Source organism: Rutilus rutilus (genome assembly GCF_951802725.1).
Source record: "Rutilus rutilus genome assembly, chromosome: 9".
Taxonomy (NCBI): domain Eukaryota; kingdom Metazoa; phylum Chordata; class Actinopteri; order Cypriniformes; family Leuciscidae; genus Rutilus; species Rutilus rutilus.
The window spans coordinates 28,959,597-28,987,343 of record NC_140223.1 but is presented as its reverse complement, the minus strand read 5'-3'; the positions used below and the strand labels follow the sequence as shown (position 1 = coordinate 28,987,343).

Genomic DNA, 27,747 nt, shown 5'->3' with positions numbered 1-27,747 from the left:
ACACAAATGACTTTAATTCTAAGTTAATTTTCTCAGATCTTAGGCCATGCAGTATTAAAAATAAAGTAAAATGAGTCATTCCTCAGACATAGGAACTACAGTCTACTTACAGACATCTATGGGAAATAAACTATTAGGTGTACCAATATGAGTGTCTAGGGGAGGAAATTAATTTAGACTCAAACTAAGATGAAACAATCATTGCAAAAATAAATAAATAAATAAATAAATAAATAAAGGAAACCTGTGCGAATGTTACATGATGTGATGTCACTGATATACAATTACAATAAACAGAAAATATTATAAAATATTTTAATTGGTCACTAAATTGTCATATGAAAAAAGATAAAATATAATTCCTTTTACTGAATCATTCTTCTTTCAGTGTCACCTGCTAATGCTAACGGATGGAGCAATGATGTGCCTGCATCAGTGGTGGGTTTGTCTGGCTCATGTGTGGAGATTCCCTGTGTGTTCAACTACCCAGCGGCAAAAGGAACGACATACACAGGATTTACAGGAGTCTGGTACACAGCGAATGAGGAGTCAAAAGTATTCCATTCAGATACCTCAAAAATCAGTGAGGCATTCAAAGGACGCACTAACCTCATTGGTGATCTGCACCAAAACGATTGTTCTTTGAAAATCAGCTCTCTGCATAAGAGCGACACTGGGCCATTCATGTTCCGGATTGAGATTGAAAAGTTGGACAAGTATACCTATGGGGCGAAAAAAGTTTCTATAACAGTGAAAGGTAAGAGAAATTTGTTCAATCAAATGATTGTGTTCAATCACGGTAATGAATTAAGTTACACAATTTAAGCGTTGCCCTGAGATTAAACAGATTAAGAGCAAAAGAACTATAAAGAATCAACATTTTCAGTCAATAACATGTTTTATTCCAGATTTTAAAAAGTGTAAACAAATGTTTGAAAATAAATAGCCTGTTAAGTCTTTAAATATTAAGTGTTTGATGATGTGATGTGATGAACACCTAAATACAAAAATCTAAATGATTGTTTAAAACATATGTTCAGAAACAGAAAATAGCACAGCCTGTTTTGTTTACCGGTGTAATGGCTGCATTACTGCTGTTCCGTTGTCACACCGTAGTTATCTCAGGAACAGACTGAAGACTCTTATTAAAGACGCAAACTCAATCTTTACAAATAGCCTCCTCTAGAACAAGCTGACAGGCAGAGTAAACACACATTAATGCAACAGAGACCAGACCAAAACTGAAAGCAAGGGTGCATCTAAAATAGCAAACAGAAACGAGATAATTAATCAGACACAGCTTGGACAAATGAACTCATAATAACAGTAACCCTACAGACAAAGGAGTGGCGGGAAACAGAACAAATAAACAGGTCAAAAATACAAAAAGAAAGTCCGTAAGCGCTATCTGCTGTCAGAGTCAATGTGCATTTTTTATGCAGCCGTGTCCTTCGCTTGTCATGCATCTGTGTTGTTTGCATTGTTTAGCCCACACCTGAGTGCGCATGTCTCTGACGTAGCATACATGCAGTTTTTGTAAATTTTGATGGAAAATTATTTTAAAAATCCATTCTAAAGATCTAAATAGTTCGTAACTTTCCGTTGTATTTTAAAGTGCCTACGACATCAATTTTGTGCATGCTCATTATTGTGATATATCGTATTACAGTAACGGCACATGTCCTTCTGTGTGTCTTTACCAGAGTCACCAGAACAACCTACCGTCTCTGTGAAAGATGAAGTGACATCAGGGAATCCGGTGACTGCTACCTGCACTGTGTTACATTCCTGTCCATCAGACCTTCCTCGTATCACCTGGAGCCATGAGGGCGATCGCTTGGGTCCATCACAGCTGCAAAGTCAAGGTCAATGGAAGGCTACATCCTACAGCCTTACCTTCACTCCTTCTAGAGAAGACCACAATAAAAATCTCAGCTGTTCTGCAGAGTTTACAGGGAAGACAGTGACTGGCTACAAAACGCTCAAAGTTAAATGTAAGTCTGCTTTAAGTGAGTTTAGGACAAATAAATGATCAGACGCTAATACTAATGTGTTTTTGTTTGCTGTTAATAGTAGTGCTGTCAGATCGATTAATCGCATCTAACATATGTTTTATTAACAAAGTTCGGGAGGAACACGTTCAAATTGCCTGTATATACATTGCCTATATATACATAGCCGACTCACCTATATGTTCCTCAACAGTTTTTCGCATCCGTCAAACACCCAGATTCCACACGCTTTCTTGGTTAATATCCTAACCAGTGATATGGGGGAGTACACTGGGTTCAGAGCCCTCCCCTCGGACAGCACGACAAATAAGCATACTTTTTACTCTAGTCTTTCTTATTATTTGTAAGAGTGAACTTGTGAAATACACATACGTATACATAGGCCTACATACACACATTTATGTTAGATGTGATAAATCATGTTTGATTGATTTTGACAGCACTAGTTTAATAGTTTTAGGACAATGGTTCTCAAACTTTTTGACTATAAAGCCCCCCATCCAACACAATAGTCGAAGGCCCCTCAAATTAGATATTTTGTAGGATGACAATGATGTTTGTTTTCAAACTTTTAAGGTGTTAAAAAAAAAAAGCTTCAATATGCCAAGCAATTAACCACAATTCATTTTGTGATGAATGTTTCAAGAACTGCATTTTTCCTCGAAATATATATTTTTTAAATATGAGACCCTAGACCTGTGGTTCAGAACCACTGTCTTAAAAATGGATGCTAACTTAACCCTAAAACGCCTAATTGTATCATATTTAATAGTCAAATTTCTAAAGCCTCTAAATTATCAACACAATCAAAACTTGGCTGATTTTTTTTTTTTTTTTTTTTTACAATCTTCTACTCATTTAAAAATAATCTCAATAAGACAATATTGGGAGACAGGGGTTACAATGACAAATTATATTTGTATGCATTTTATCTAATTAGTCTGCTGTTATAAAGTTCTCTTTAATATACCTTACGTTTTCAGATTTGTATCTTACTTTTTTGACCATATAAATATAAGCAAATTGAATATGCACCAAATTGCATATTTTTGGTCAGTTTGTGCCTCTGATTAAAATTAAAAGAAATGAAGGAACAGACAGTTGTTGACATAACATTTGTTCAACATTTTATCTCAATCAGATCCTCCATATGATGTAAACGTGGTGGCTAAACCCTCAGTGAAGGAGAATGACTCTGCAGAGCTGACGTGCTCCAGTAACAGCAACCCTCCTGCTAACAGCTACCAGTGGTTCAGCTTAAATGGGCCGTTGCCAGGAAATGGACCCACTTATAAACTGGAGAAAGTGTCTCGTCATACTGAGGCTATTTCCTGTACAGCCATTAACACAGAGGGAAGAAACAGTTCTAGTCCAAGGAAACTTAATATATTGTGTAAGTATGTGTGAAGGTTCAACAATCAATGTTTAACCCTCTGATGGTCTTTATTTTTGTCTACACTCGTGGTCTTTGGGGTCTCCAGAGACCCCAGACAATAACATTACATTTTGTAACAAGATAATAGTTTTTTTTTTTTACAAATGTAATTTTATTCTGTTTGTTAATGTTTTTACTCAACATTTGTGCAGTTTTTGGAGAATTTATGATATATTTTAAATTTCTATAAATAAATAAATAAATATTTATTTAAATAAGCTTTTTACAAAAAAACAGCATTTGATGTAAAATTCACTTTATAAAAGACCCAGATTTCTAACTTTCATTCATGGGGATAACATGGATCATTTTAAATGGTTTAATGTAACATTTATGCCCATTTTTTGGAAAATGCAGTTAAAAAAAAAAAAAAAAAAATCACTTTAACCACTATGCTATAGAGCTCCACTATATGCTATTTGCTATTTGACTACCTGAAAGATATCTTTTCACAAGTTGGATTCAGTTGGATTCATATCTAAATATTATAAAATCACAATTATAACAAAAATAAAATATTTTTGTCAAAGTTTAACATTTTTTTGTACTGAACCCCCCCCAGTTTTTCAATAATGTTACATTATGATTAGAATCAAGGTTCAAATTCAATAATTAGAATTTTTTTGACAGATTATAAGAGAGCAGTTGTTTTATAGCCTCACAAATGTATTCATGTGTGTGTGTGTGTGTGTGTGTGTGTCTGTGTGTCTGTGTGTGTGTGTGTGTGTGTGTGTGTGTGTCTGAGAGAGAAAGAGAGAGAGAGTGTGTGAGTACACTGAATTTTGGATGATTTTATTTGACAAATTATAGCCCTACAAATGTTCCTGTGTGTGTGTGTGTGTGTGTGTGTGTGTGTGTGTGTGTGTGTGTGTGTGTGTGTGTGTGTGTGTGTGTGTGTGTGTGTGTGCACATTTTCAATGTGTCAGTGTCACCAATTTATTTTTGTGGTGGTACTGCATTTTGGATGATTTTATTTGACAAATTATAGCCTTACAAATGTTCGTGTGTGTGTGTGTGTGTGTGTGTGTGTGTGTGTGTGTGTGTGTGTGAGAGAGTGTGCACATTTTCAATGTGTCAGTGTCACCAATTTATTTTTGTGGTGGTACTGCATTTTGGATGATTTTATTTGATATCAAATGATAAGAGAACAGTTTTTATAGTCTCAAAAATGTATTCCTCTATATGTGTGTGTGTGTGTGTGTGTGTGTGTGTGTGTGTGTACGCGTGTTGTGAGCAAAATAATTTAGCATTGTGGATGCTTTTTGAATTGGTGGAAGTGTGCCACTTTATTTCTGTCATTTCTGTCGATGTGTTCTGCGTTGTTTCTGATTTTGATGATGAATTGTGTCTATTTTGATTGCGGGGTCTCCAGAGACCCCGAAGACCATGAGTGTCACAAATTTTGTCACGCTAACATAAAAACAGATATCATTCCAATTTATTTATTTTTTTGTAGATCTAGAAAGTGTTGAGAGCCGTAGAAGGTTTCATACCATTTGGACAAAGGGAACATTTTTTTTTAATTTGAGCAAAAGTCATTTGGGGTCAAAAAGACCCCGTAAACCATCAGAGGGTTAAATTGGTATTGTTAGTGAAGATTGCTGGTTTTGATTTAAGATATATCTATCATGATCTATCTAATTTAGATCCTCCTGAATTTAAAAACTAATCGACTTGGGGATAAAAGGGGATAAGTGTCCAAATAAATGGGGAATCTGGTGTCCTGGCTGTGCTGGGGCACGTGAAGGAAAATATTTACTTTATATTAAATTAGACTATTAAAATATTAATATTAAATTAGACTAAATAACATGTTGTGCTTGCAAAGATAACATGGCTGTAAAAGTTTTTTTTTACGTTTGGTCATTTTGCTTCTGCATTGTTTGAAATGTAAGATATATCATAAATATTTTTTTTTATTATTGAAATAAATTATAGCATAGAAAATATCCTGTTGCAAAATTAAATGAATGATATGATAATTATATATTATATAATATATATATAATTTCACACATCGTTCATCTGCGTTCAGATGTTTAATTTTGCAACAGGATGATGAACGATGTGTGAAATGAGATATGTTAAACAAAGCTTGACTAGATACCGGCTAAAGACAGGGAATGCTTCACACAGGTTGCAGTGAGAACACACAATCAATTGTTTATTGGTACAGGTGCAGCTTAAATAGAACATCACATGGCATGGTCACATGACAAACACACCTGAGAGGAATCCACAATAATTGGGAGCATACTCATTTACCAATCAATCAATTAACAATATATATATTAGTTGAAAACGGTGTGGTGTAAATATCCCCTAAATGTCCATGAAAACTGACAGTAACTGAACACAACTGACATATTGTGACATGATAGAGCTTAATTTGCACTGAACCTAGTCCTTTTGTGTTCATTGACAGCAATTGAATTGCTGGAAGTCCCTATATGATTACGATTACACTTACATTTACATTATCCAACTGTATAAGGAGGCGGCATAAACTTCTACGTACATACCAACTTTAATTGCTTTGAAAAAAGCGTTTTAAATAAAATGAATGTTTGATAAAGACAGGCCTTTGTTGACAAAAAAAATGACATTTTATTTAAATCAGATCCTCCATATGATGTAAACGTGGTGGCTAAACCCTCAGTGAAGGAGAATGACTCTGCAGAACTGACGTGCTCCAGTAACAGCAACCCTGCTGCTAACAGCTACCAGTGGTTCAGCTTAAATGGGCCGTTGCCAGGACATGGACCCACTTATAAACTGGAGAAAGTGTCTCGTCATACTGAGGCTATTTCCTGTACAGCCATTAACACAGAGGGAAGAAACAGTTCTAGTCCAAGGAAACTTAATATATTGTGTAAGTATGTGTGAAGGTTCAACAATCAATGTTTAAATTGGTATTGTTAGTGAAAGAAGATTGCTGGTTTTGATTTAAGATATATCTATCATCTATCTAATTTAGATCCTCCTGAAATTAAAAACGAATCGACTTGCCAGGGAGCGATGTTGACAGTCTGTGTCTGTATTGTGGACTCCAACCCTCCCAGCAAAGTCAAGTGGTTTGGTCCAGATTTCTCGAAAACCTTCCCCAGCTCCAGCATCAAACAAAACGAGTCTCTTACCATATTCACAGTAAAAAGTTGGAAGGGTTTACCCGAGACTGTCCAGTGCTTTGCCGATAACAGTTTGGGAAACTCTACTATCACTTTGGAAGCTCCTCAAAATGGTGAGAATTTATATCCAGTCTTTTTAATGCACTCTATCATTGTTTTAATGCAGAGGAGGAAAATCATTCAAATATTTGTTTGTTTCTTTTTACAGGCATAATAATATACATTGCTGTTGCATCAGCTATTTTAGTTGTTTTAGTTGGCGTTTTGGTGTATGCTGTGAGAAGACACTGGTAAGGGTATCTCTCTCTCTCTCTCTCTCTCTCTCTCTCTCTCTCTCTCTCTCTCTCTCTCTCTCTCTCTCTCTCTCTCTCTCTCTCTCTCAAGCTACACATTAAATTACTCACTCAATCGGTCATGCTTATTCCATTTGTTTTGTTCCTCATTTGTTCTCTGGCAACTTTAAAATACCTATTTTTTTCTTGCAGTGGGAACAGAGCTACACAACAGCCTGCAATGAAGAATGAACAGAATGAAATGAAGACAAGCCCAAAGAGGTCTGATTCTATCTATCTATCTATCTATCTATCTATCTATCTATCTATCTATCTATCTATCTATCTATCTATCTATCTATCTATCACCAGGTGCGGTATGGCAGCCGTTCCGGTGCAAGGAACGGCCTGCTTATCCCGTCGTAATGGGTGCAGGTGTGTGCCAGAGGCGGGTGTAACAGTCGAAGATTTGTTGGTGGCGGTAGGACAAAAGGTTGGGTTTGATAACATAATCTCTGGCTCGCGAATGAACAAAGCGGTCGTAGTATTTTTGAAAGCTGAAGTGTTAATTGACTGTGGACGGATTGTGGGTGAAAGAGGCTTTTGTTACGGTTTCACCGCTGTCTGCCCCAGCTACTAAAATCACAATTTCAAATGTCCTGCCGTTCTCTTACGAGAGGTTCTCTCGTATTGCGTAAGTAGCTTACGCTGCGGGAAAGTCTCCTTTCTCGAGATACTGAAGCCAAAAAATTATCCTTAATTTTTAATAATCTTGTCAACGCAGTGCGGCAGCATGCAGACCTAGGGCAGGCGACTCGCGTGCCCATTGGCTGCCCTGCGGCAACTGCAGCAGCCTATCGCTGAGCCCTTGGCGTGACGTCACGACCAATGAGCGCGCTTGGCGCGCTTAATGCGTCACAGCCCGTCATTTGGGGTGTGGCCTAGCGTATATAAGCAGGGCTCAGAGGCTGCTTCACTGATTTCTGTCTCTTCAGCGAAGCTCTTCGAATCGCTGGACTCTGAGGAAGCCACTGTCGAAGCAAGCGAAGAAGGCCTTCAGCCTTCCCTGCCTGCTGTGCTATCCGGCACTATATCCTTTTCCGCTCTGTGTTTGTGTGTTCGCCCCGCGACACACTTGCATCTAAAAGAGCGCGAGGCGTTGTTGCAAATGCCTCGCTTATCCTGTGGCTCGTGCAGAGCCTCACTCAGCGACGGAGACCGCCACGTGCTGTGCGCTCTCTGCCTGGGCTTCGACCACGCAGCCCGCACTCTCTCTGAGGGCAGCTGCGAACAGTGTGAGGAGTTACCGATGTCGACCCTACGGGCTCGACTCGCCAAGTTTGAGGATCCTCCACCTTCTCCGGCCGCCTCTTCCGGGCCACGTAAGAAGAAACGCCGCTCTCAAAGGCCGCCTGAACCGGACGCTACAGCTGAGTGCTCGCCGGAACCTCTCCCGCGAGCCTCGCTCTCTCCTTCTCCCCCGCCCTTCTCCGACGCGCAGCAGCCGGCTTCCGCCCGCTCTGCCGTCGCCCTGGGAGATGACGCAGATGACGCCGCTGACAGCTGCTCTCTGCTTGCGTCTGACAGCGAGGAATGGTCGGGCTCTCACCGCTCCGCCTCCTCGACTTTAGAGTCTGGCAGATCCCGCGCCAGTGTCGACGCGGAGCTTCTCCGCCTCCTCACTCAAGCGGTCGAAAGGATGGGACTGGATTGGTCCCCACCGAGGGAGCCTGCGCCCAATCGACTCGACGGGTGTTTTCTGCCTAGCCGCCGCCAAGCTCCTGCCTCTAGGTCAGCACCCTTCCTGCCTGAGCTCCACGCTGAGCTTTCTAAGTCGTGGAATGCGCCCTTCTCCACCAGACTCCGCTCGCCAGTTTCCTCGGCTCTCTCCAGGGTGGACGGAGCTGCTGAGAAAGGATATACTGGCATCCCCTCCATTGAGGAGGTGGTGGCAACGCACCTTTGCCCGCCGTCAGCTAGATGGCGCTCAAAGTCTGCCCTGCCGTCCAAAGCCTGCAGGACCACCTCAGCTCTCGCCAGCCGCGCTTTCGCCGCCTCCGGCCAGGCTGCTTCCGCCCTGCATTCGATGGCTGTACTTCAGATCCTGCAAGCCGACCTCCTCCGTGAACTGGACGAGAAGGGCTCGGATCACTCAGCCTTAACGGATCTGCGCAGCGCTACGGACCTTGCGCTCCGTGCTACTAAGACCGCTGCACAAGCCATCGGCAGATCTATGGCCGCGCTCACCGTCATCGACAGGCACCTTTGGTTAACGCTTGCGGACATGAGTGAGTCAGAGCGCTCTGTTTTTCTGAATGCCCCACTCTCGCCCACCGGCCTCTTCGGCCCTGCGGTCAGCGGGATAGTGGATCGCTTCTCTGAAGTACAGAAGGCGTCGCAGGCTATGCACCTCTTCCTGCCCCGCCGCTCGAGCCCAGCCACAGGCCGCTCTCAAACTCAGCCTCCTGTGCGCAGCTCCACACAGCGCTCGTCTCGGCCACCCAACACTTCGCAGCGACGTCAGGGCGGCCGCCCTAGATCGCGCTCGACCAGCCGTCACAGACCGCCGCCCCCCCGGGGTCCGCGGCCCAAGATTACATTGAAGTCTGAGCCCGTGAAGTCCTCCTAGCATCTACAAGGAGGAAGAGATGGTTGAGTCCCGCTACGGCCGGACCGCCATCAAAGCGCCCAGCTCTGTCAGTCCCCTCTATTCAGGCTACTGCAGCAGCTTACACCGCAGTCAACGAGCCAGTAACACCACTTGCTCGCCTGCACACAAACACCGTTTTCACGGCGACCCAGATAAATCTCAAAAAGAGTATAAGTTCGGGTCTTCCGGCTCCGGCCGAAGGTGTCTTAAGTGTAGAAAATGTGCCCACTTCCATGTGCTCACTGCTTCACACAAACACGGTCCCCATGGTAACGCGCTCAGAGCGCTCTCTCTTAAAGCGGACACACGCCGCTCGAGTATTAAGTGTAGTAAATGTGCCCACAACTCTGTGCTCACACCTACCCGCTGCTCGCTCTGCCATTCAGTTGCCTCGAATTGCTACGGCTCAGGCCGAGGGGATATTAAGTGTAGAAAAAGTGCCCACTCCTGTGTGTTCACTGCCTCACACAAACATGGTTCCCATGGCAACGCGCGCAGAGCGCTATCTCATAAAGCAGAAACACACCGCTCGAGTATTAAGTGTAGTAAATGTGCCCACGTCTCTGTGCTCACACCTACCCGCTGCTCGCTCTGCCATACGATTACCCCGGGTTACAGACCCTCTAAAGCTCCCAAACACTGGCCGTGTTATAAGTGTAAACCCTGCGTCTGCTCACGAGCACGCGCACTCACTTTCAGACACTATAACCCCCACGCCGCTCTCGCGCCAGGGGTGTTTGACAGCAAAATGCGCTCCATCCTCCGGGGCCGAGCTACTGAACGCTGTACAGCCGGCCAATACTGTTTATCAGCCCCCGTGTTCGAGCACCGGCGGCGCACGCGCCGCCCCATCCTCTCTGATACAGGTTCCCCATCCCGCGCAGCGCGGCGATCTGGACCCAGAGACCATTCGACCCCTAGCTATGCGTGCAAAAGCATGGGAAGCTATTCAGGGCGCGTCAGAATGGGTGTTGAACACTATAAAACACGGCTATTCGTTTCAATTCACTCGTCGCCCCCCGCGCTTTCTAGCGCAGACGGAGACGAAAGTGGGTTTGGAAGCAGCGCACCTGCTTCAAGCAGAAATAGCGAAGCTGCTGCGCAAAGGGGCCATAGAACAGGTTCATCCTTCCCAGAGCGAGTCAGGCTTTTACAGCCGTTACTTCCTCGTTCCCAAGAAGGACGGAGCGTTAAGACCTATTTTAGATCTGAGACATCTGAACAAGGCCCTCATGAGACGGCCGTTCAAGATGATTACAACCAGACAGATCCTTGCGCAGATCCGCCCAGGAGACTGGTTTATCTCTCTCGATCTGAAAGACGCGTATTTCCAGATCCAGATAACTCCCCGTCACAGGCCATTCTTGAGATTCGCCTTCGACGGTCGAGTATATCAATACACAGTCCTGCCGTTCGGCCTGTCTTTGGCACCCCGTACATTTACGAAATGCATGGACACGGCTCTCGCTCCCCTGAGAAGACAGGGAATGCGAATACTGAACTATCTGGACGATTGGCTTGTTCTAGCGCAGTCAGAGACAGAGCTTGTGTCTCACAGAACAGCGCTTCTCAGCCATCTGGAAGGTCTGGGTCTCTCGGTCAACTGGACCAAGAGCTCACTCTCGCCCCGTCAGTCAATTTCCTTTCTTGGAATAGAACTGGACTCGGTGGCTATGACGGCCAGATTGTCGGAGCAGCGCGCGCGCCACATCCGTCTCCTCGCCGCATCCTTCAAAAACGGCAGCCGGGTTCCGCTGAAAGCATTCCAGCGTATCCTGGGGCATATGGCCTCAGCTGCGGCAGTGCTTCAGCTGGGCTTACTGCGCATGCGCCCGCTTCAACGCTGCCTGAGAGCGCGCGTGCCCCATCGAGCCTGGGCGGCCGGCGGCTCGCTGATCAGAGTGACTCAGGGCTGCGTTTCAGCCCTGCAGCCCTGGCTAGCAGCCGAATGGTATCACACAGGAGTGATTATGGGGGTGATCTCACACCGGAAAGTTGTCTCGACAGACGCTTCCAACCTAGGTTGGGGAGCGCTCTTCGAAGGCAGACCGGTCTGTGGCCGCTGGTCAGACCAGGAGAATCTCCTACACATAAACTGTCTAGAGATGCTCGCGGTCGAGAAAGCGCTCAAACACTTCCTCCCATTCCTCCATGGTCACCATGTTCTAGCCACACAGTGCTCCTCATAGCCCAGTACTGGGAGAACCAAGCTTGGTTCCCGGAACTGATACAATTGGCAGATTCAGCCCCCTGGCCGATTCCGGTGCGGAGAGACCTTCTCTCTCAAGCCCGCGGCTCGATCTGGCATCCCCATCCAGAGCGCTGGTCTCTGCATGCATGGAGCCTCAACGATTACATGCTGATCTGCCAGAAGGGGTCATGAACACGATCATACAATCTAGAGCTCCCTCTACGAGGCGGCTCTACACGTCTAAATGGTCGGTGTTTAACAGATGGTGCACTGCCAAGGAGCTCAATCCACAGACATGTGGGGTATCGCAAGTATTGTGCTTCCTTCAAGAGCTACTGGACACGGGCAGGTCCCCCTCCACGCTCAAAGTTTATGTCGCGGCCATTTCAGCGTTCTCTGTCTCAGAGCTGGGCCGCGCATTAGGAAGGAACGAGTTCGTCATCCGCTTCCTTAGAGGAGCTAGGAGGATGAACCCCCCGCGACCCCCCTCGGTTCCTATGTGGGATCTTTCACTGGTCTTGGAAGCCCTGAAAGCACATCCCTTTGAACCCGTGGAAACTGTGGATATGAAATACCTCACGCTCAAAACCGTTTTTCTGATAGCGCTGTCTTCAGTCAAACGAGTGGGAGACCTTCACGCGTTTTCTACTAACGCCGCGTGCCTCGAGTTCGGACCCAATGACTCCAAAGTTATTCTCCGACCAAGGCATGGGTATGTTCCCAAAATTTTGGGCACTCCCTTCAGAGCGCAGGTCATTTCTCTCTCAGCCCTGCCGATTTCTGGCAGCGAGGCAGACAGTAATCTCCTTTGCCCAGTCAGGGCGTTGAGAAACTATATTTCGCGCTCTGCCGCCTTCAGGCGCTCAGAGCAGCTTTTTGTTTCATTTGGTGGGCGCACCAAAGGTCTCGCCGCCTCGAAACACACCCTGTCCAGATGGATAGTAGACGCTATTGCTGCTGCTAATGTGTCTATAGACCTGCAATGCCCACTGGGCATTCGAGCGCACTCCACCAGAGGCATGGCCTCATCGTGGGCGTGGTCCAGCGGGATTTCCATTCATGACATTTGTGCAGCGGCAGGCTGGGCCTCCCCCTCTACATTTGTTAGGTTTTACAACCTGGAAGTTCCCGCCTTGCAGGCGAAAGTGTTATCAGTCTAAGTCTCGCGTAGCCAGCCCACTGTCTGTGCGCGGGCTACGTTGTGTGATTTAGCTCTACTGGTTGAGCTGCACTACGTAGGGAAGTGTTAGTTCGGACCGGCTGTGCCGCTCCGCCCCCCATAGTATGTGCTTGTGTACTGCGCTGGCCTTCTGTTGGCCGCCCGGCTCCGCTATCACGTTCCCCGGGCTTCCCCTGGGAATCATTCAGTGGATGCTGGGCACGCGCACGGCGTTGACAAGGGAGTTCCCGCAGCGTAAGCTTCTTACGCAATACGAGAGAACCTCTCGTAAGAGAACGTACTCTGTTACTAAACGTAACCTCTGTTCTCTCTAGAGAGGGAATGAGTATTGCGTAACCCGCCGTGCTCGCGCCACGAGCTCATTTTCGCTTCATGCGACAGAAACCAGTGAAGCAGCCTCTGAGCCCTGCTTATATACGCTAGGCCACACCCCAAATGACGGGCTGTGACGCAATAAGCGCGCTAAAGCATGTATTGTCTTTTCGACGTCAAATTTTTATGTTCCTAAGCTCCCAAGATTGATCCTTAGAAGTTTCTTTTCGAGTCAAACACGAAGATAATTCGTATGGTATACGCGAGCACAGAGAGTTTGAAATGTTTTGATTGTGACGATGTCAGACATAAGCGCTTCTCGTGTCCGCATAAAGTGCGCGATGAACCTCAGCCTTTAATGATTGCATCTAACGTCAGAGCTGAAGAATCAAATGGAGAACTTCAAGCGATTGAAAGGAATAGACAAGACACTGTGCAGATTGACAGAGTGACGGAAGAGATGAAGGAACAAGATGAGGTGAGTGGATCTGTTTCTAAAAGCGTGAGTGATGATGATCAACCTGGATGTAGTTATGCTGTTGAAAAGCCTGCTAGTGCTTGTGGTGCTATGGATAGGATGGTGAATGAATGCAGTGTATAGGATGTGCAACAATACTCTTTAGTGACTCAGGCAAAATGTTCAGAGGAGGACGTAGGAGATTAAATGGATGGTTTATCTCAGAGTACTGAAGATAGCGTGAGAGATGAACAGTGGTCTGAGATGGATAGAGTAAGAGAAAGTGATTTGTACACTGTTGAACAAATTCATAGTTTTTTTTTGATGAAACAAAAGGGAAAGCAGGAGTAGAATTTTTTTTTTTTTTTTTTTTTTTTTTTATCTTGAGAAATTTGTTTCTTAGGTAGCTTGGGCCCGAAAAATGAGTAATTGTACTGAACTCTCTCAACAGAAAAGGTTTCGGCTTAAGAAACGCATCACATCTGCTAGACAAAAATTGAAAATGTTTGGAAAAGAGCAACTAACGAGGGGGAAAGTTAAAGACTCATGATGGGTTTCACTTTTTTAATTTTTCTTTGCTGCTTTCTTTCCTCTCTCTTTCTGATGGAGATCTTACGAGTAGGATCACTAAATGTGAATGGGATGAGGGATATGAAAAAACGTGTTTTTCTTTCTGAGATTATTAATTTGAAAGAGTTAAATGTTATTTTTTTTGCAAGAAACCCACAGTAATTTAGATAATGAAGTTGACTGGGGGCTATGGTGGAAGGGAGAACACTTTCTTAGTCATGGGAATAATTTAAGTGCAGGGGTAGCAATTTTTTTTGCTCCTTCTCTCAATTTCAATATTTTGTGGAAAAATGAATTGGAACCAGGAAGACTCTTGATTGTTAGAGCTGAAATACATAATATGAATTTCATTTTTATGAACATTTATGCTCCAAATTTAGGCATTGAGAGAATAAGGCTCTTTTCAAAATTAGAACAGTTTTTAAGACAACAACATGATGGAGATTTTTATTGTTTTTGGTGGAGACTGGAACTGCACCTTAGATTTCATAATAGATAGGAATGGGGAAGAACCACATCAAATGTCAGCCACTTGTCTTGCAAGATTGGTAAATAATTTTCACTTATCAGATGTATGGAGAGAAAACAATCCTTTAGTTAAACAGTACTCTTGGATGAGTTTTAGTAATGACACACTTTCTGCTGCTCGTTTAGACAGGTTTTACCTATATCATAATATGAGGAACAGGACCCTGAATTCAACTATTACTCCTGTCCCTTTTTCAGACCACAAACTAATCACAGTTGAATGTAGCCTCATAAAAAAAAACCTATAAGAGTTCTTATTGGCATTTTAATGTCAAATTGTTGGAAGACACATTCTTTTGTGAACATTGAAAGTGTTTATTAAGGAGTATTGCCAACAATATTCTTCTCATTCTACTTTGTGTTTAAAGAAAACATTAGAGAGTTTGGAGCAAGAACATAAGATTATTGAAGGGAAATGCAAATGCTTCTCCTAACTTGAAGGATATGTGGACTGAAAAGAAAAACTGTTTGAATTTAATCCTTGATGAAAAAGTCAAAGGAGAACTTATAAAAAATCGTTTTCTAACAAAAAGAGACATAGATGCTCCTACACCCCTCTTTTTTAATTTAGAACGGAAAACTAAACATGGGAAAAAGATGTTGTTTTTAAAAGATAAGGATGGACACCTTGTTTCAGACCCGGAAAGGATGCGTAGACTTGCAGTGGACGTTTATACTGAACTATATTCTGCTGATTCCTTAAATGATCAATGCAGACGTGAACTTTTACAAGATCTTCCTGAGATATCTACAGAAAAGAAACAGCTTTTGGAAGCACAACTTGCTTTTAATGAACTGACTTCAGCAGTAATGGATCTCTCATCAGGGAGAGCACCAGGAATTGATGGACTTCCTGCTGAATTTTATAAACGTTTTTGGACTATTATTGGTCATGATTTTTTTGAAGTTGCTCAGAAATGTCTAAGTGAAGGATGTCTAACAAGAAGTTGTCAGCGTGCTGTTTTAACATTGCTTCCAAAGAAGGGAGATTTGACGCTACTAAAAAATTGGAGACCTGTAGCTATCTTATGTTCAGAATATAAAAAGTGTCTTGCTAAAAGGTTAAATGATGTATTACATGAAATTATTCATACGGATCAATCATATTGTGTAAAGTGCAGATCTATTGCAGATAATTTACATCTGATGCGGGATCTGTATGACTATGCTTTTTACAACAATGTTGATGTTGGGTTTTTGTCAATGGACCAAGAGAAGGCCTTTGACAGAGTTGACCATATTTTTCTTTTTGAGAGTCATTTTTCTTCACACGTTCCACGTGTGTCTTGTCTTCACTGGTCTGTGCACGCTAGTATACTTCGCACGTGTTGATTGTTTGTCCTCATTATCTCTTTCTGTTTCTAGCTCGCTCTCGGCTCGCAGGCTGCTGTGACTGGCCTAGCGGGATGTCACTCATCATTGGGGCGGCGTCCGGGAGCCAATCAGAGTTGTCCAGCTGGGTTCAAAGGGATGGCGTGCTCATTCATGCGGTCTCTCTCTCGGAAGCGCTCGCAAGCTCGTGTAGCGGAATGAGTTATATAGCGAAGTCTTGCTCTTTGTAGTGGAATGAGTTATATAGCGAAGTCTTGCTCTTTGTAGTGGAATGAGTTATCTAGTGAAGTCTTGCTCTTTGTAGTGGAATGAGTTGTGTGCTTTGTGCTTGTACCTTTAGTACTTGTTATGTTTCAATTTTAGAGATAACAGCTTCGATGTGTATCCTGATTCAATGTTATGGGGTCCTGTAACACGGCTCTTTGGGAAAGAGAACGACAGGTTAGTATGCCGCGGTATACATATTGCCCGTAGTATTGTTTACTTGTTAGATACACTAGGTTAGGAGTGAGCGCCACTCTGTGTATGTTTTGTTTTAGTAGCTAGTTTATTTAGGTGCCGGATGCACCGAAGATTTCGGTTTTCTTTCTACCTTTTCCTTTGGTTAGGTTTAGGTTTAGTATAAGGATTGTTTTGTTATATTCTGTTCTTTCTTTTGGCGCCACTTTTGGGTTCCTTTCCCTTTTATTTGTTGTTTGATTTATATCTTTCACATTGTACATAGCGCACTTCATTATGATTGAGAACTGGATCTAGTGGCTTCGGCTTTTTGTCAATAAAAATCCAGTTTGTCTCTGTAAGTTGAGTCTGTCATGTGTCCTTTCCTCTTCACTCAGCCATCAGCAGTGATAATAAAATAACTGTTGCGAAACATCTCCTAGACCTTAAAAGATCGTAACATTTAATGGCGTAGTCGGCATGGCGTATCCCGGACGAGCCCCCATTAAATGTTACGATCTTTTAAGGTCTAGGAGATGTTTCGCAACACTTATTTTATTATAACAGAATATAACAAAACAATCCTTATACTAAACCTAAACCTAACCAAAGGAAAAGGTAGAAAGAAAACCGAAATCTTCGGTGCATCCGGCACCTAAATAAACTAGCTACTAAAACAAAACATACACAGAGTGGCGCTCACTCCTAACCTAGTGTATCTAACAAGTAAACAATACTACGGGCAATATGTATACCGCGGCATACTAACCTGTCGTTCTCTTTCCCAAAGAGCCGTGTTACAGGACCCCATAACATTGAATCAGGATACACATCGAAGCTGTTATCTCTAAAATTGAAACATAACAAGTACTAAAGGTACAAGCACAAAGCACACAACTCATTCCACTACAAAGAGCAAGACTTCACTAGATAACTCATTCCACTACAAAGAGCAAGACTTCGCTATATAACTCATTCCACTACAAAGAGCAAGACTTCGCTATATAACTCATTCCGCTACACGAGCTTGCGAGCGCTTCCGAGAGAGAGACCGCATGAATGAGCACGTCATCCCTTTGAACCCAGCTGGACAACTCTGATTGGCTCCCGGACGCCGCCCCAATGATGAGTGACATCCCGCTAGGCCAGTCACAGCAGCCTGCGAGCCGAGAGCGAGCTAGAAACAGAAAGAGATAATGAGGACAAACAATCAACACGTGTGAAGTATACTAGCGTGCACAGACCAGTGAAGACAAGACACACGTGGAACGTAACACTAGGCTTTAAGGCTTTTGGATTTGGAGAAAATTTAATTTCATGTATAAAATTGCTTTATAATGAGGCAACTTGCTTGATAAAAATAGGTGGCAGTCTCAGTGTCCCCATAAAGGTTCAGAGGGGTATTAGACAAGGTTGCCCTATCTCAGGGCAGCTTTATAGCATTGCTTTTGAGCCGTTACTCTGTAAATTAAGAAGAGAATTAATGGGACTGCAAATCAGAGAAATAGATTCTTCCCAGTTTATTAAAATGTCTGCATATGCGGATGATTTTACAGTTTTAATAAGAGGTAATCAAGATGTTAATGTTGTTAAAAAGTGTTTAGAAACTTATGAAAAAGCATCCTCTGAAAAAGTGAATTGGGGCAAAAGTGTGGCAGTATGGTGTGGGCAAGACAATAATGGTCCCATCCTTCCTGGAGAGTTGCAATGGGGAAGAGAAGGTTTTAAATATTTAGGGGTGTTTTTAGGATCTGAAGAATATAGGAAACAGAATTGGGAGGGACTAGTGGAGAAAACATGTGCTTGGTTGTCTCTATGGAAATGGTTGCTCCTTCAGTTATCCTATAGGGGTAGAGTTTTGGTCTGTAATAATCTTATTGCTGCTACTTTATGGCATAAAATGGTGATATTAGAACCCCCAGAAGAATTGATAACGGACATTCAGAAAAAACTAGTTGATTTCTTTTGGTTCGGGAATCACTGGCTAAAAGCACCAGTACTTTATCTGCCCAGGACGGAGGGAGGTCAAGGACTCATTGACATCAGGTCTAGAATCAAAGCTTTCAGACTTCAGACAGCTCAAAGACTCCTGTATGGTGAAGAAGTGAACTGGCGTGGGGTAGCCCATGGCCTCCTGAGAAGAGCAGGTAAAATGGGTTATGATCGTCAACTGTTCTTAATGGACATTAATAAGCTGGACTTAACTGGTCTGTCATCGTTCTACAAGTCAATGTTGAGAGCGTGGACTCTTTTAAAAGTTTGCAGAGATTTAAATGGTGAACAGAGTCAGTGGTTATTGGAAGAACCCTTGATCTTTAACCCAAAAATTGATGTGGATGTTCTAAAATCAACTTCTGTGAGGCATGCTTTATGGTCTGCAAATATTGTAAAGATTGGACATTTACTGACTGAAGATGGATGGATTTCTGCAGAGACTCTGGCAATCAAGCTTGGTATAAGATCAGTCCGAGTTGTGCAGAGGCTGTTGAATCATCTATATGAGTGCATGCCGGTGGACTATAGAGACTCTTTATTTTTACATAAAAAAGAAAATGCTGTTTCTTCTTTCCCAGAACTGGATATTACAGCTGCGACTGGATTGTGGCAAGAAGTTGAAGGTGGGATTCTATCCTTTAAGACAGTGGTTCTCAACCCTGCCCCTGAAGGACCCCCAACACTGCACGTTTTCTTTGTCTCCCTTATCAAACACACCTGATTCAACTCATTAGCTCATTATCACATATATATGATGACAATGGTTGTAAAAAGGTTGATGGGTGTTTATTTATTTGTTTTCGTGTTGGTTAAATAATTGATTGAATATTTGTAATAAAAGTTGTTCAAAGGTCTCTCTCTCTCTCTCTCTCTCTCTCTCTCTCTCTCCCTCTTTCTCTCTCTCTCTCTCTCTCTCTCTCTCTCTCAAGCTACACGTTAAACTACTCACTCAATCGGTCATGCTTATTCCATATGTTTTGTTCCTCATTTGTTCTCTGGCAACTTTAAAATACCTATTTTTTTTCTTGCAGTGGGAACAGAGCTACACAACAGCCTGCAATGAAGAATGAACAGAATGAAATGAAGACAAGCCCAAAGAGGTCTGATTCTATCTATCTATCTGATTCTATCTATCTATCTATCTATCTATATGCAGCCTTGGTGAGCAGAATAGACTCATATCTAATAAAATGGAATATAAATAAATCCTAATGATTCCAAACCTTTGGAATCATTCTATATAGTTTGTTCCCTATAACTATTTCTGGACTGTTACCAATGATTTTGTATCTAACATTTTATGCAAAGCTTTAAAGAAGAGAAAGGCCTTGATGAAGATATTTACACAAACTGCCCGGACGGTCATGATTATGACAACTGGGGGGTAAGTACGAATTTACATCAGTAAGAAAACACTGTTTTACAACTAAGAAGTCTGTTTGAGTGCAACAATTCATTAGACATTTATAAGAGTGTTGATTTTGTTGTGATCTGAATGTGTTTGTGTGAAAATCTACTCGACTGAACTGTTCGCACATCAGCTAGCTGTTAGAACTGACGACAACACATTTAATAATCCTGCATGCAGACACTAATATGCAAAAGCTGTGACTTTAAAACAACACTGCATGGGCCTTTACATTTATAATTAAAAGGTATTATTTAGTGAACCTATTCTTTTTTGTTTAAATGTCTGTAACATATTTTGCTTCTTTTTAATTAGGATTGTGTGGGACCATTGTCATCTGAAAGATGTTCCTTGAAAGATGAATCCATCTATGAAAACGTTTGATGAAATTGACACACGCTTCCCTATGACAGAGACTGAGAAAGACCAAAAAAGGCAAACGAATCTGCTGACTCATAATGTGCTGGAAATGTTCAATGCTAAAAAGGTCTTGTAACTAAAAAAAAAAAAAAAAAAAAAACACTTGCTATGTGTTAATATCATATATTTGAAAGCTTTTAATATATAAAGAATGAACTGCTATAAGCCAAATATATGCATAATAGGCTATTATATTATTAATTAAGTTTAGATGTCATCAAACTGAAACAAATAGCCTACAAGAATTCCAGTAGTACAATATTTGAAATGCCTGTAAACTGAAATAATACTGTAAGAACAAGTTACTACTGCTTTGATATATTCATATTCCATAGTATTGGATGGCTTGGATGTTAAACTATTCCGCATACTGTGCAATCTGCAATAAGCTGACTATGTTAGAGATTTGCTTTTATGTTCAGTTCTATGCATTGTGATGCTTTCATTAATTTTCTTTTCCAAGTAAAATAAGGCATTTTCAAGTGTAGACTACTGGACACGAGTGTGCTTGTAAAATTGGTTTAACAGGGTCTCCACGGAGCCTTAAAAAGTCTTAAAAGGTCTTAAATTAGATTTTTCAAATTTAAGGCCATAAAAAGTCTTAATCTTTTTTTTTTTTTTTTTTTTATGTCTTATTTTTACTTATGAAAGGTCTTAAATTTTAGATGACACTTTGACTTATACTTATCTAAATGCTTTCGAATTAGCGTAGGCCTATACGTATTATTTGTTTAAATCTATCTTGGTGGATTTGCTTGTTCACGTGACAATTCGCGTCACTTACGGCAGTATATCAGCCTGCGTCTGTCTCCTGCACGCGAGAGGAGAGAAGAAAACGAGTACATGTCACTTCGATTGTAAGTTCATTCTTTATGTGCTTAGGAGTGTGCGATGTTGTCTATGAACTATGATGATATTGTAATCATTGTTTTAACTATGTACGAGCCGAGGCACTGCGAGTGCGAGCTGACATCGCGTTTGTCTCTCATGCTTGCTTTCACTACGTGATGTGTCAGTGCAGTTATGTCCCCAAATTAGTTTTTGTCTTAAATTTATATAATATTATGTTGTTATATTAGAATGTCACATGACCAAGAGTGCCGTTTTCCTGTGCACAATTGCAAATGTGCTATTTATTTTATACAACAGTTAAATTAAAAATAAAGTTAACATTGTGAGTTACTTTTTGGACACAATATTGTCAATTTTCACTTTATATCGCTGACGAGAATTTCATAATGAAGCCGTAGTCCAACAGACAGCGTTTTTTTTTTTATTATTATTACTGAAATCCGCGTTTTGAACACATCATTTCAACGATTCAACGAACAATCACTTGTTTTTCTGAATGAATCAGCCGTTTGAACAAATCGGTTGACTCCAACAACTTGCTTATTAAGACAGTGACTTGCCGCCACCTACTGGTGGTTTTAGTTTCATATTTAAAGTATCCTTTAATACATGGATTTCTCGGCGACGTCATCACTGCTTGCGCACGCAACCAAGAGGCAAAAGACCCGCGGCCTTCGTACCAGAGTAAAGGGTTTAGGCTAGTAGCATAGTGGTGGTGTTGTCGCTAAGTCAAAATGCCAAGGAGTTGTTGCGTGGTCAATTGTACCAACCGAGCCAGTGCTGGGTGCCTGATGTTCAACATTCCTAGGGGGCAGCATGTTTTTGCCAAAAAAATGCCTTAAAATCATAAGGCTTGGCTTTAATGCCTTGCCTTTGACTAGGGAGCACAACCTCAACACGCAAAAATCCGGTGCAGCATCAAAGTATTTGACGAGCTGCACATGACCACATAGCACGTAGTTGTATGCATCAAGGGATTTGTACGCTCTAATCATTTCTCTTGTATACACACTTGGTGTCTGAATAAGATAATTATATATATCAGGCCATATAATTGCTGGCCACTTGTCATCCACAATCCAAAGATCGTCATGTATTGCGTAGTGATCCGGCAAGATCTCACCAATGCTGAGGCAAGTTTTTTTAATATAGCCTAATCGCCACGGTCAGAGGTACTAAGGCTTCCCACATAATTCATCGTCAAATCTTTACATTAAAGTAACGTTTTATGTGTGCAGTCATGAAATGTTGCAGGTCGTAAAGTGACGTAAACAAGGTTAACTTATATAAAAGCAAATTCGGGCTCTAGATGCTGCACTGCTAACATTGGCTATTACATTACTACATTACTATAGTCTAACATGATAATTCATACATGCATCACAGTACGGATTTTGATTCGTAAACAGTTGGACTTTTTACATAATGTTATATTAATATGAAACACAAACAAATAGATCCAACTCTGAAATTGCAGTTTATTATTGAGTCAACAAGAAATTACAAACAATGCGAAATCTACGTTAATTACAATGTTCTTTTACAGAACTCGGCATAACAGATAGCGGTTTTCTGCCTCTTGGATGCGCGCGCATCCGGTAGTGTTTGAATACAAGAAACCCGTGTATAAAAATGTTAAAATTATAAATCATTTCATATTTAAATATTGAATAGCTTTATTTATGCAATTGTAAATGAAGTGTAAATATAGTAGGCTAATGTCAGTTTTGATGCCGCTTCTGTGTCACCTCTGCACTGCAAGGATGGATTTTAATTTAATGATTTATTTTGACATTGGTACTGTGTTATTCTAATATAATTTAATTTGAATGTTAGAATTTGACATAAAAGGTGATGCATACCTCTAAATACGTTTAGAAATGTCCATATATAGGTGAAAATGCCCCTGGAAATCAATTTAAAGTGGAAAATATTGCCCCTTAATAAAAATGTTAATTTCTGTCACTACTGTGAACTGACCACTATAGAATATAAAAAATATGAAAATCTTCGTGGGTCTGCTGTCAACAACAGGCTTAAACCAGCCGGGATACCAGTACAAAAACACAATCAGTAAAATATCATCTAATTATTATCAACAAAACTTTGAAAACATATAGACATATTTTTGTCAATATTGCGCACACCTAATGTACGGTATTAATTTTGATTTCTTCAGGTCTTAAAAAGCCTTAAATTTGACTTTAAAAATTGTGCAGATACCCTGTTAAACAACAGTTGGCACACATCACGTTCCTCAATTTTACACCACCTGGCACGGACTATGTAGTTCCCAATGAACATTTCTGTTTTCAAAAAAAAAAAAGGTTTCATTTCCTTTTCTTTTTTATAACAAAACAAAACTGAACACGTATTAAAACTTTTCTCATGAAATGAAAGTGAAAGACTAAAAGTTAAAAAGGGAATTTGAGAGGCTGTGGGGAGAGGCAGGAAAAGTGTAGTTGGATTCATATTAAAAGGGTGTTTGATGTGAACATTTAGATCTGGTGACTTTGTTCATACATTCATTGTTTAGCTCACAGAACACATTTAAAAACAACATGACCCCCTGTAGTGGGACATCTACTCACCTTCTGATAAAATTTATATATTTCACATATTTGGAGGGGACTTGCGTTTAAAAAGTTGTTGTTAAGCGTCAGCTTATGTGTTCTCTGTGTCTGTGTCCACAGACTTTTATTTTTATATTCTTTTGTCTTAATTTGCCTGTGTTCACTGGTGAGTTTAGTTCTTGTTTGCCATTGTCATTCATCATTGCCCAATTGATTAGAGTCTCACCTGTCCCTCATTACCACTGTGTGTGTTGTGTTAATGTTGCCTGAAAGTGATCTTTGTTTGTTTGCTGGATTATTTCTGTTTGATTCTTTTCAAATAAATACTATTTAACTGATCAGCCAGCAGCAGGTGTGACAATTACACTTATGTCAAAATTGTATGAATTTAATTTGTTACTTTTTTCATAATCTGCCTGTAAATGTTTGTATCCCCAGGATACATCACCATTTGGGGATATAAAAATAGACTCTGTGGTCTGTAAACTGTATATAGGCCTACTTTGTGGCCCATTTTAGAAAATCAGTTCAATACTTAATACGCTTACATGAATGTTTACATTCCATCATTTAGCCATTAATATTAATATTAATTTAGTTAGCACTATTTAATTCGGTTTTAGGTCAACTATACATGTTAGATATTATAACTGAAAAGGTTGGACTGTAATAGGTGATGGTTTATTTCTAGCTTTCCTCAACAGGGTGTTGATCAGAACAAACTGGATTCGATCAGTTCCATGCAAAGGAGGTCAGTCTTTGACAGTCTTTGGCTGTACACAACATAGCTGCACGTACAGGCTTTACAGCTTAATAGTGTGTTTAGATGTGTGTGGTCTACAAAGGGAAATATATTAACAAATGTCTTGAGTATTATTACACAAAAAAATATTTCCATAAAGCAACCAATTTCTCAAATAAAGAAATTATGAAGTTCAATTCTAGAATAAATGAATAAAAGGACTCATAACCTGCAATTTTGACTTTTCCACGAGAATCAATGTATGTTATGATCGACTAACGATTATACACTGGCCGGGAAGCCGATATTTAAAAGTGAAGCGTTTGTTTACCTCAGGATAAATAAACCAGCGCGCGTGCACGCGCACTCAAATACGAGATTTTGATTTCAGCTCCCTCTTGACGTCATGAGGTAGTAGGATATACCATATATGGACACCGCAGCAGGAAGCCCCCCTTCCCCTCTCCCCCTCATATTCAGTTCAGCCGAGAAAGATGGAGAAACCGAGTGCACACCGGACTTGCTCTGTGGTTGATTGCCATAAAAAACATGTAAATGTGTTTTATCTCCCAAAATCGGACGAAACTATCAGGGACCAGTGGATGAAATTCATTTTTAATGACGCTGTCCCAGCAACACTTTCAACTGGCGTATCGTTATGTGTGTGCGCTTTATTGTATATTATATAACTATGACAACATATCATTGTATTAATTTTTTATAGAATAGATAACGATACATAGATAAATAAAACAAACAGTCAAGTAATAATAAACATAAAGAAAAACAATACGTTACCTGTCTAAAGAAGAAAAATATTGAATGTCTAAATAACGTGAAACAAGGCAAAAACAGCACATGATAGTAAACATCTCATCTCAATAACCACTGTAAGCTGATAAAATAAGTAGACTACACCTCCGTTAATGTAATCGACATTAAATAAAAGGTAAACCTATGTGGGAGAAAATAGCAACAAACGTTTTAGCTCGTTACCGATGTTAATGTATGTCTCAGTCAAAATGATTGTCTTTACCATTCAGAGACATCTTGATGTAGACGTCCATCCAACAACTCTACATCTTCCCTTTCCAGCTCTGGTTCAGAGTCCGGCTCAAACATGTAGGGTTGAATCCCGTAGGTCGCGGCCGGGTCGGGTTCATTCACCACTTGCGCCATGATGTCAGTTTGTAATGATGCTGACGTTACCTGCGTGTCAACCCCCTTCCTTCCTTCAACCAATCAACGCGCCCCTCATTTGCATTATTAAAATGAGCGTCCACGACAGCCAAAACATTGCATTGATCTCGCGAGACAATAATGCCTTCAGAAATAAGGGTAAAAGTAGGTCTGTGTTTATTTTTTTTCCACTTTTCTTTTTTAGAAGGGCCTGAAAGACTATAATACAGCAGTAGGTATCCAATGTAATACCAGGTTATGACTCCTTTAATATACATGCAACAAAATTCGTATGCAACACCGCCACCCAGTGGTCATAAATAGTAAAACATTCAAAACCGAAATTAATTATGAAGTGATTTAAATGAACGGCACATAATTAGAAACATAGCGTTGATAAACTTAAAATAGCAAGCGTTTCAGCTGTTAATGTTATGATCACACATACATATACAAATCAAACACTGGGTGCAATATAAATACTACGAATGGCAAGTAATATTGAACATAACTTGCACATTCATGTGCACTTGACAGCACGCGATAAACTGCTTAATCACTGACGAATATTCATCACTTAGTGAAAGGATGACATTGTATCAAGGCTTTACAAACTCCTTAACCAACAATGATCATTAACTTGGTAAACAGTCAACTTACATTTGTTTATTGACGCACACTTTGCACACGCAGACCCTTGGGTCATTATACGAAAACGTGCCATTTTGTGTCCCTCAGAAAAAAAAAAGCTCTGTAAATCTTAATAAACCATAAAACAAATACAATATTTTATAATTTAGTTTCCATAATATGTCTCATAATATAAGAATAAATTAATTTCTGTTTCTTTTGTTTTTAAAGGATTTTAATCACATTTTTGTGCAAAGCATCTTGCAGAAATGTTGAAAATGGCCTGTCCCTCAGTATGATTTTTCTACTTCTACTTGCTATCGAGGCCAAAAAAGTCAAAATATCATAAAAAAACATATACTTGTATAAAGCCTTAAGTGTCAGTTCATTAGTCATTAATGGATTTTATTCTTAACGTGTCAAATTTAGAAAAAAAACACAATTTAGTCGGGTCCCTAGGTTCTCGTCAACCCTGTTACTTTTTATGAAAACACCTCTTTAAAGATAATGGACTGTTCCAAAAGTTGCATCAGTTCCAGGAAGTGACATCATCTGCCTTTCATGATGTTGATGGTAGAAGACAAGTAAGTGTTATCTTCTTTAGAAAAACATCCCCAAAGAATGATGTTTCCACCTCCATGCTTCACGGTTGGGATGGTGATCTTGGGGTTGTACTCATCCTTCTTCTTCCTCCAAACACGGCGAGTGGAGTTTAGACCAAAAAGCTCTATTTTTGTCTCATCAGACCACATGACCTTCTCCTATTCCTCCTCTGGATCATCCAGATGGTCATTGGCAAACTTCAGACGAGCCTGGACATGCGCTGGCTTGAGCAGGGGGACCTTGCGTGCGCTGCAGGATTTTAATCCATGACGGCGTAGTGTGTTACTAATGGTTTTCTTTGAGACTGTGGTCCCAGCGCTCTTCAGGTCATTGACCAGGTCCTGCCGTGTAGTTCTGGGCTGATCCCTCACCTTCCTCATGATCATTGATGCCCCACGAGGTGAGATCTTGCATGGTGCCCCAGACCGAGGGAGATTGACCGTCATCTTGAACTTCTTCCAATTTCTAATAATTGCGGCAACAGTTGTTGCCTTCTCACCAAGCTGCTTGCCTATTGTCCTGTAGCCCATCCCAGCCTTGTGCAGGTCTACAATTTTATCCCTGATGTCCTTACACAGCTCTCTGGTCTTGGCCATTGTGGAGAGGTTGGAGTCTGTTTTATTGAGTGTGTGGACAGGTGTCTTTTATACAGGTAACGAGTTCAAACAGGTGCAGTTAATACAGGTAATGACTAATGAGAGGAGAACAGGAGGGCTTCTTAAAGAAAAACTAACAGGTCTGTGAGAGCCGGAATTCTTACTGGTTGGTAGGTGATCAAATACTTATGTCATGCAATAAAATGCTAATTAATGATTTAAAAATCATAGAATGTGATTTTCT

At 41.1% G+C, this 27,747-nt stretch overlaps 1 protein-coding gene across 3 annotated transcripts in view; it reads left to right on the top strand.

Annotated features, from left to right (window-relative positions):
* LOC311297067 (B-cell receptor CD22) overlaps positions 1-27,747 on the top strand; it is a 256,060-nt gene that overhangs the window by 127,546 nt on the left and 100,767 nt on the right. Inside the window, exons 7-14 of one of the 3 annotated variants that reach the window (XM_084419158.1) lie at positions 3,154-3,405; positions 6,068-6,319; positions 6,425-6,688; positions 6,784-6,865; positions 7,061-7,129; positions 19,532-19,600; positions 19,809-19,884; positions 20,224-24,091. In XM_084419158.1, the coding sequence (XP_084275284.1) occupies positions 3,154-3,405; positions 6,068-6,319; positions 6,425-6,688; positions 6,784-6,865; positions 7,061-7,129; positions 19,532-19,600; positions 19,809-19,884; positions 20,224-20,292 (1,133 nt within the window). In that variant the 3' untranslated portion in view covers positions 20,293-24,091. Of the gene's footprint in view, positions 1-388; positions 758-1,703; positions 1,995-3,153; positions 3,406-6,067; positions 6,320-6,424; positions 6,689-6,783; positions 6,866-7,060; positions 7,130-19,531; positions 19,601-19,808; positions 19,885-20,223; positions 24,092-27,747 lie in introns of those variants that run through there. The other 2 variants (XM_084419159.1, XM_084419157.1) reach the window with 2 other exon arrangements.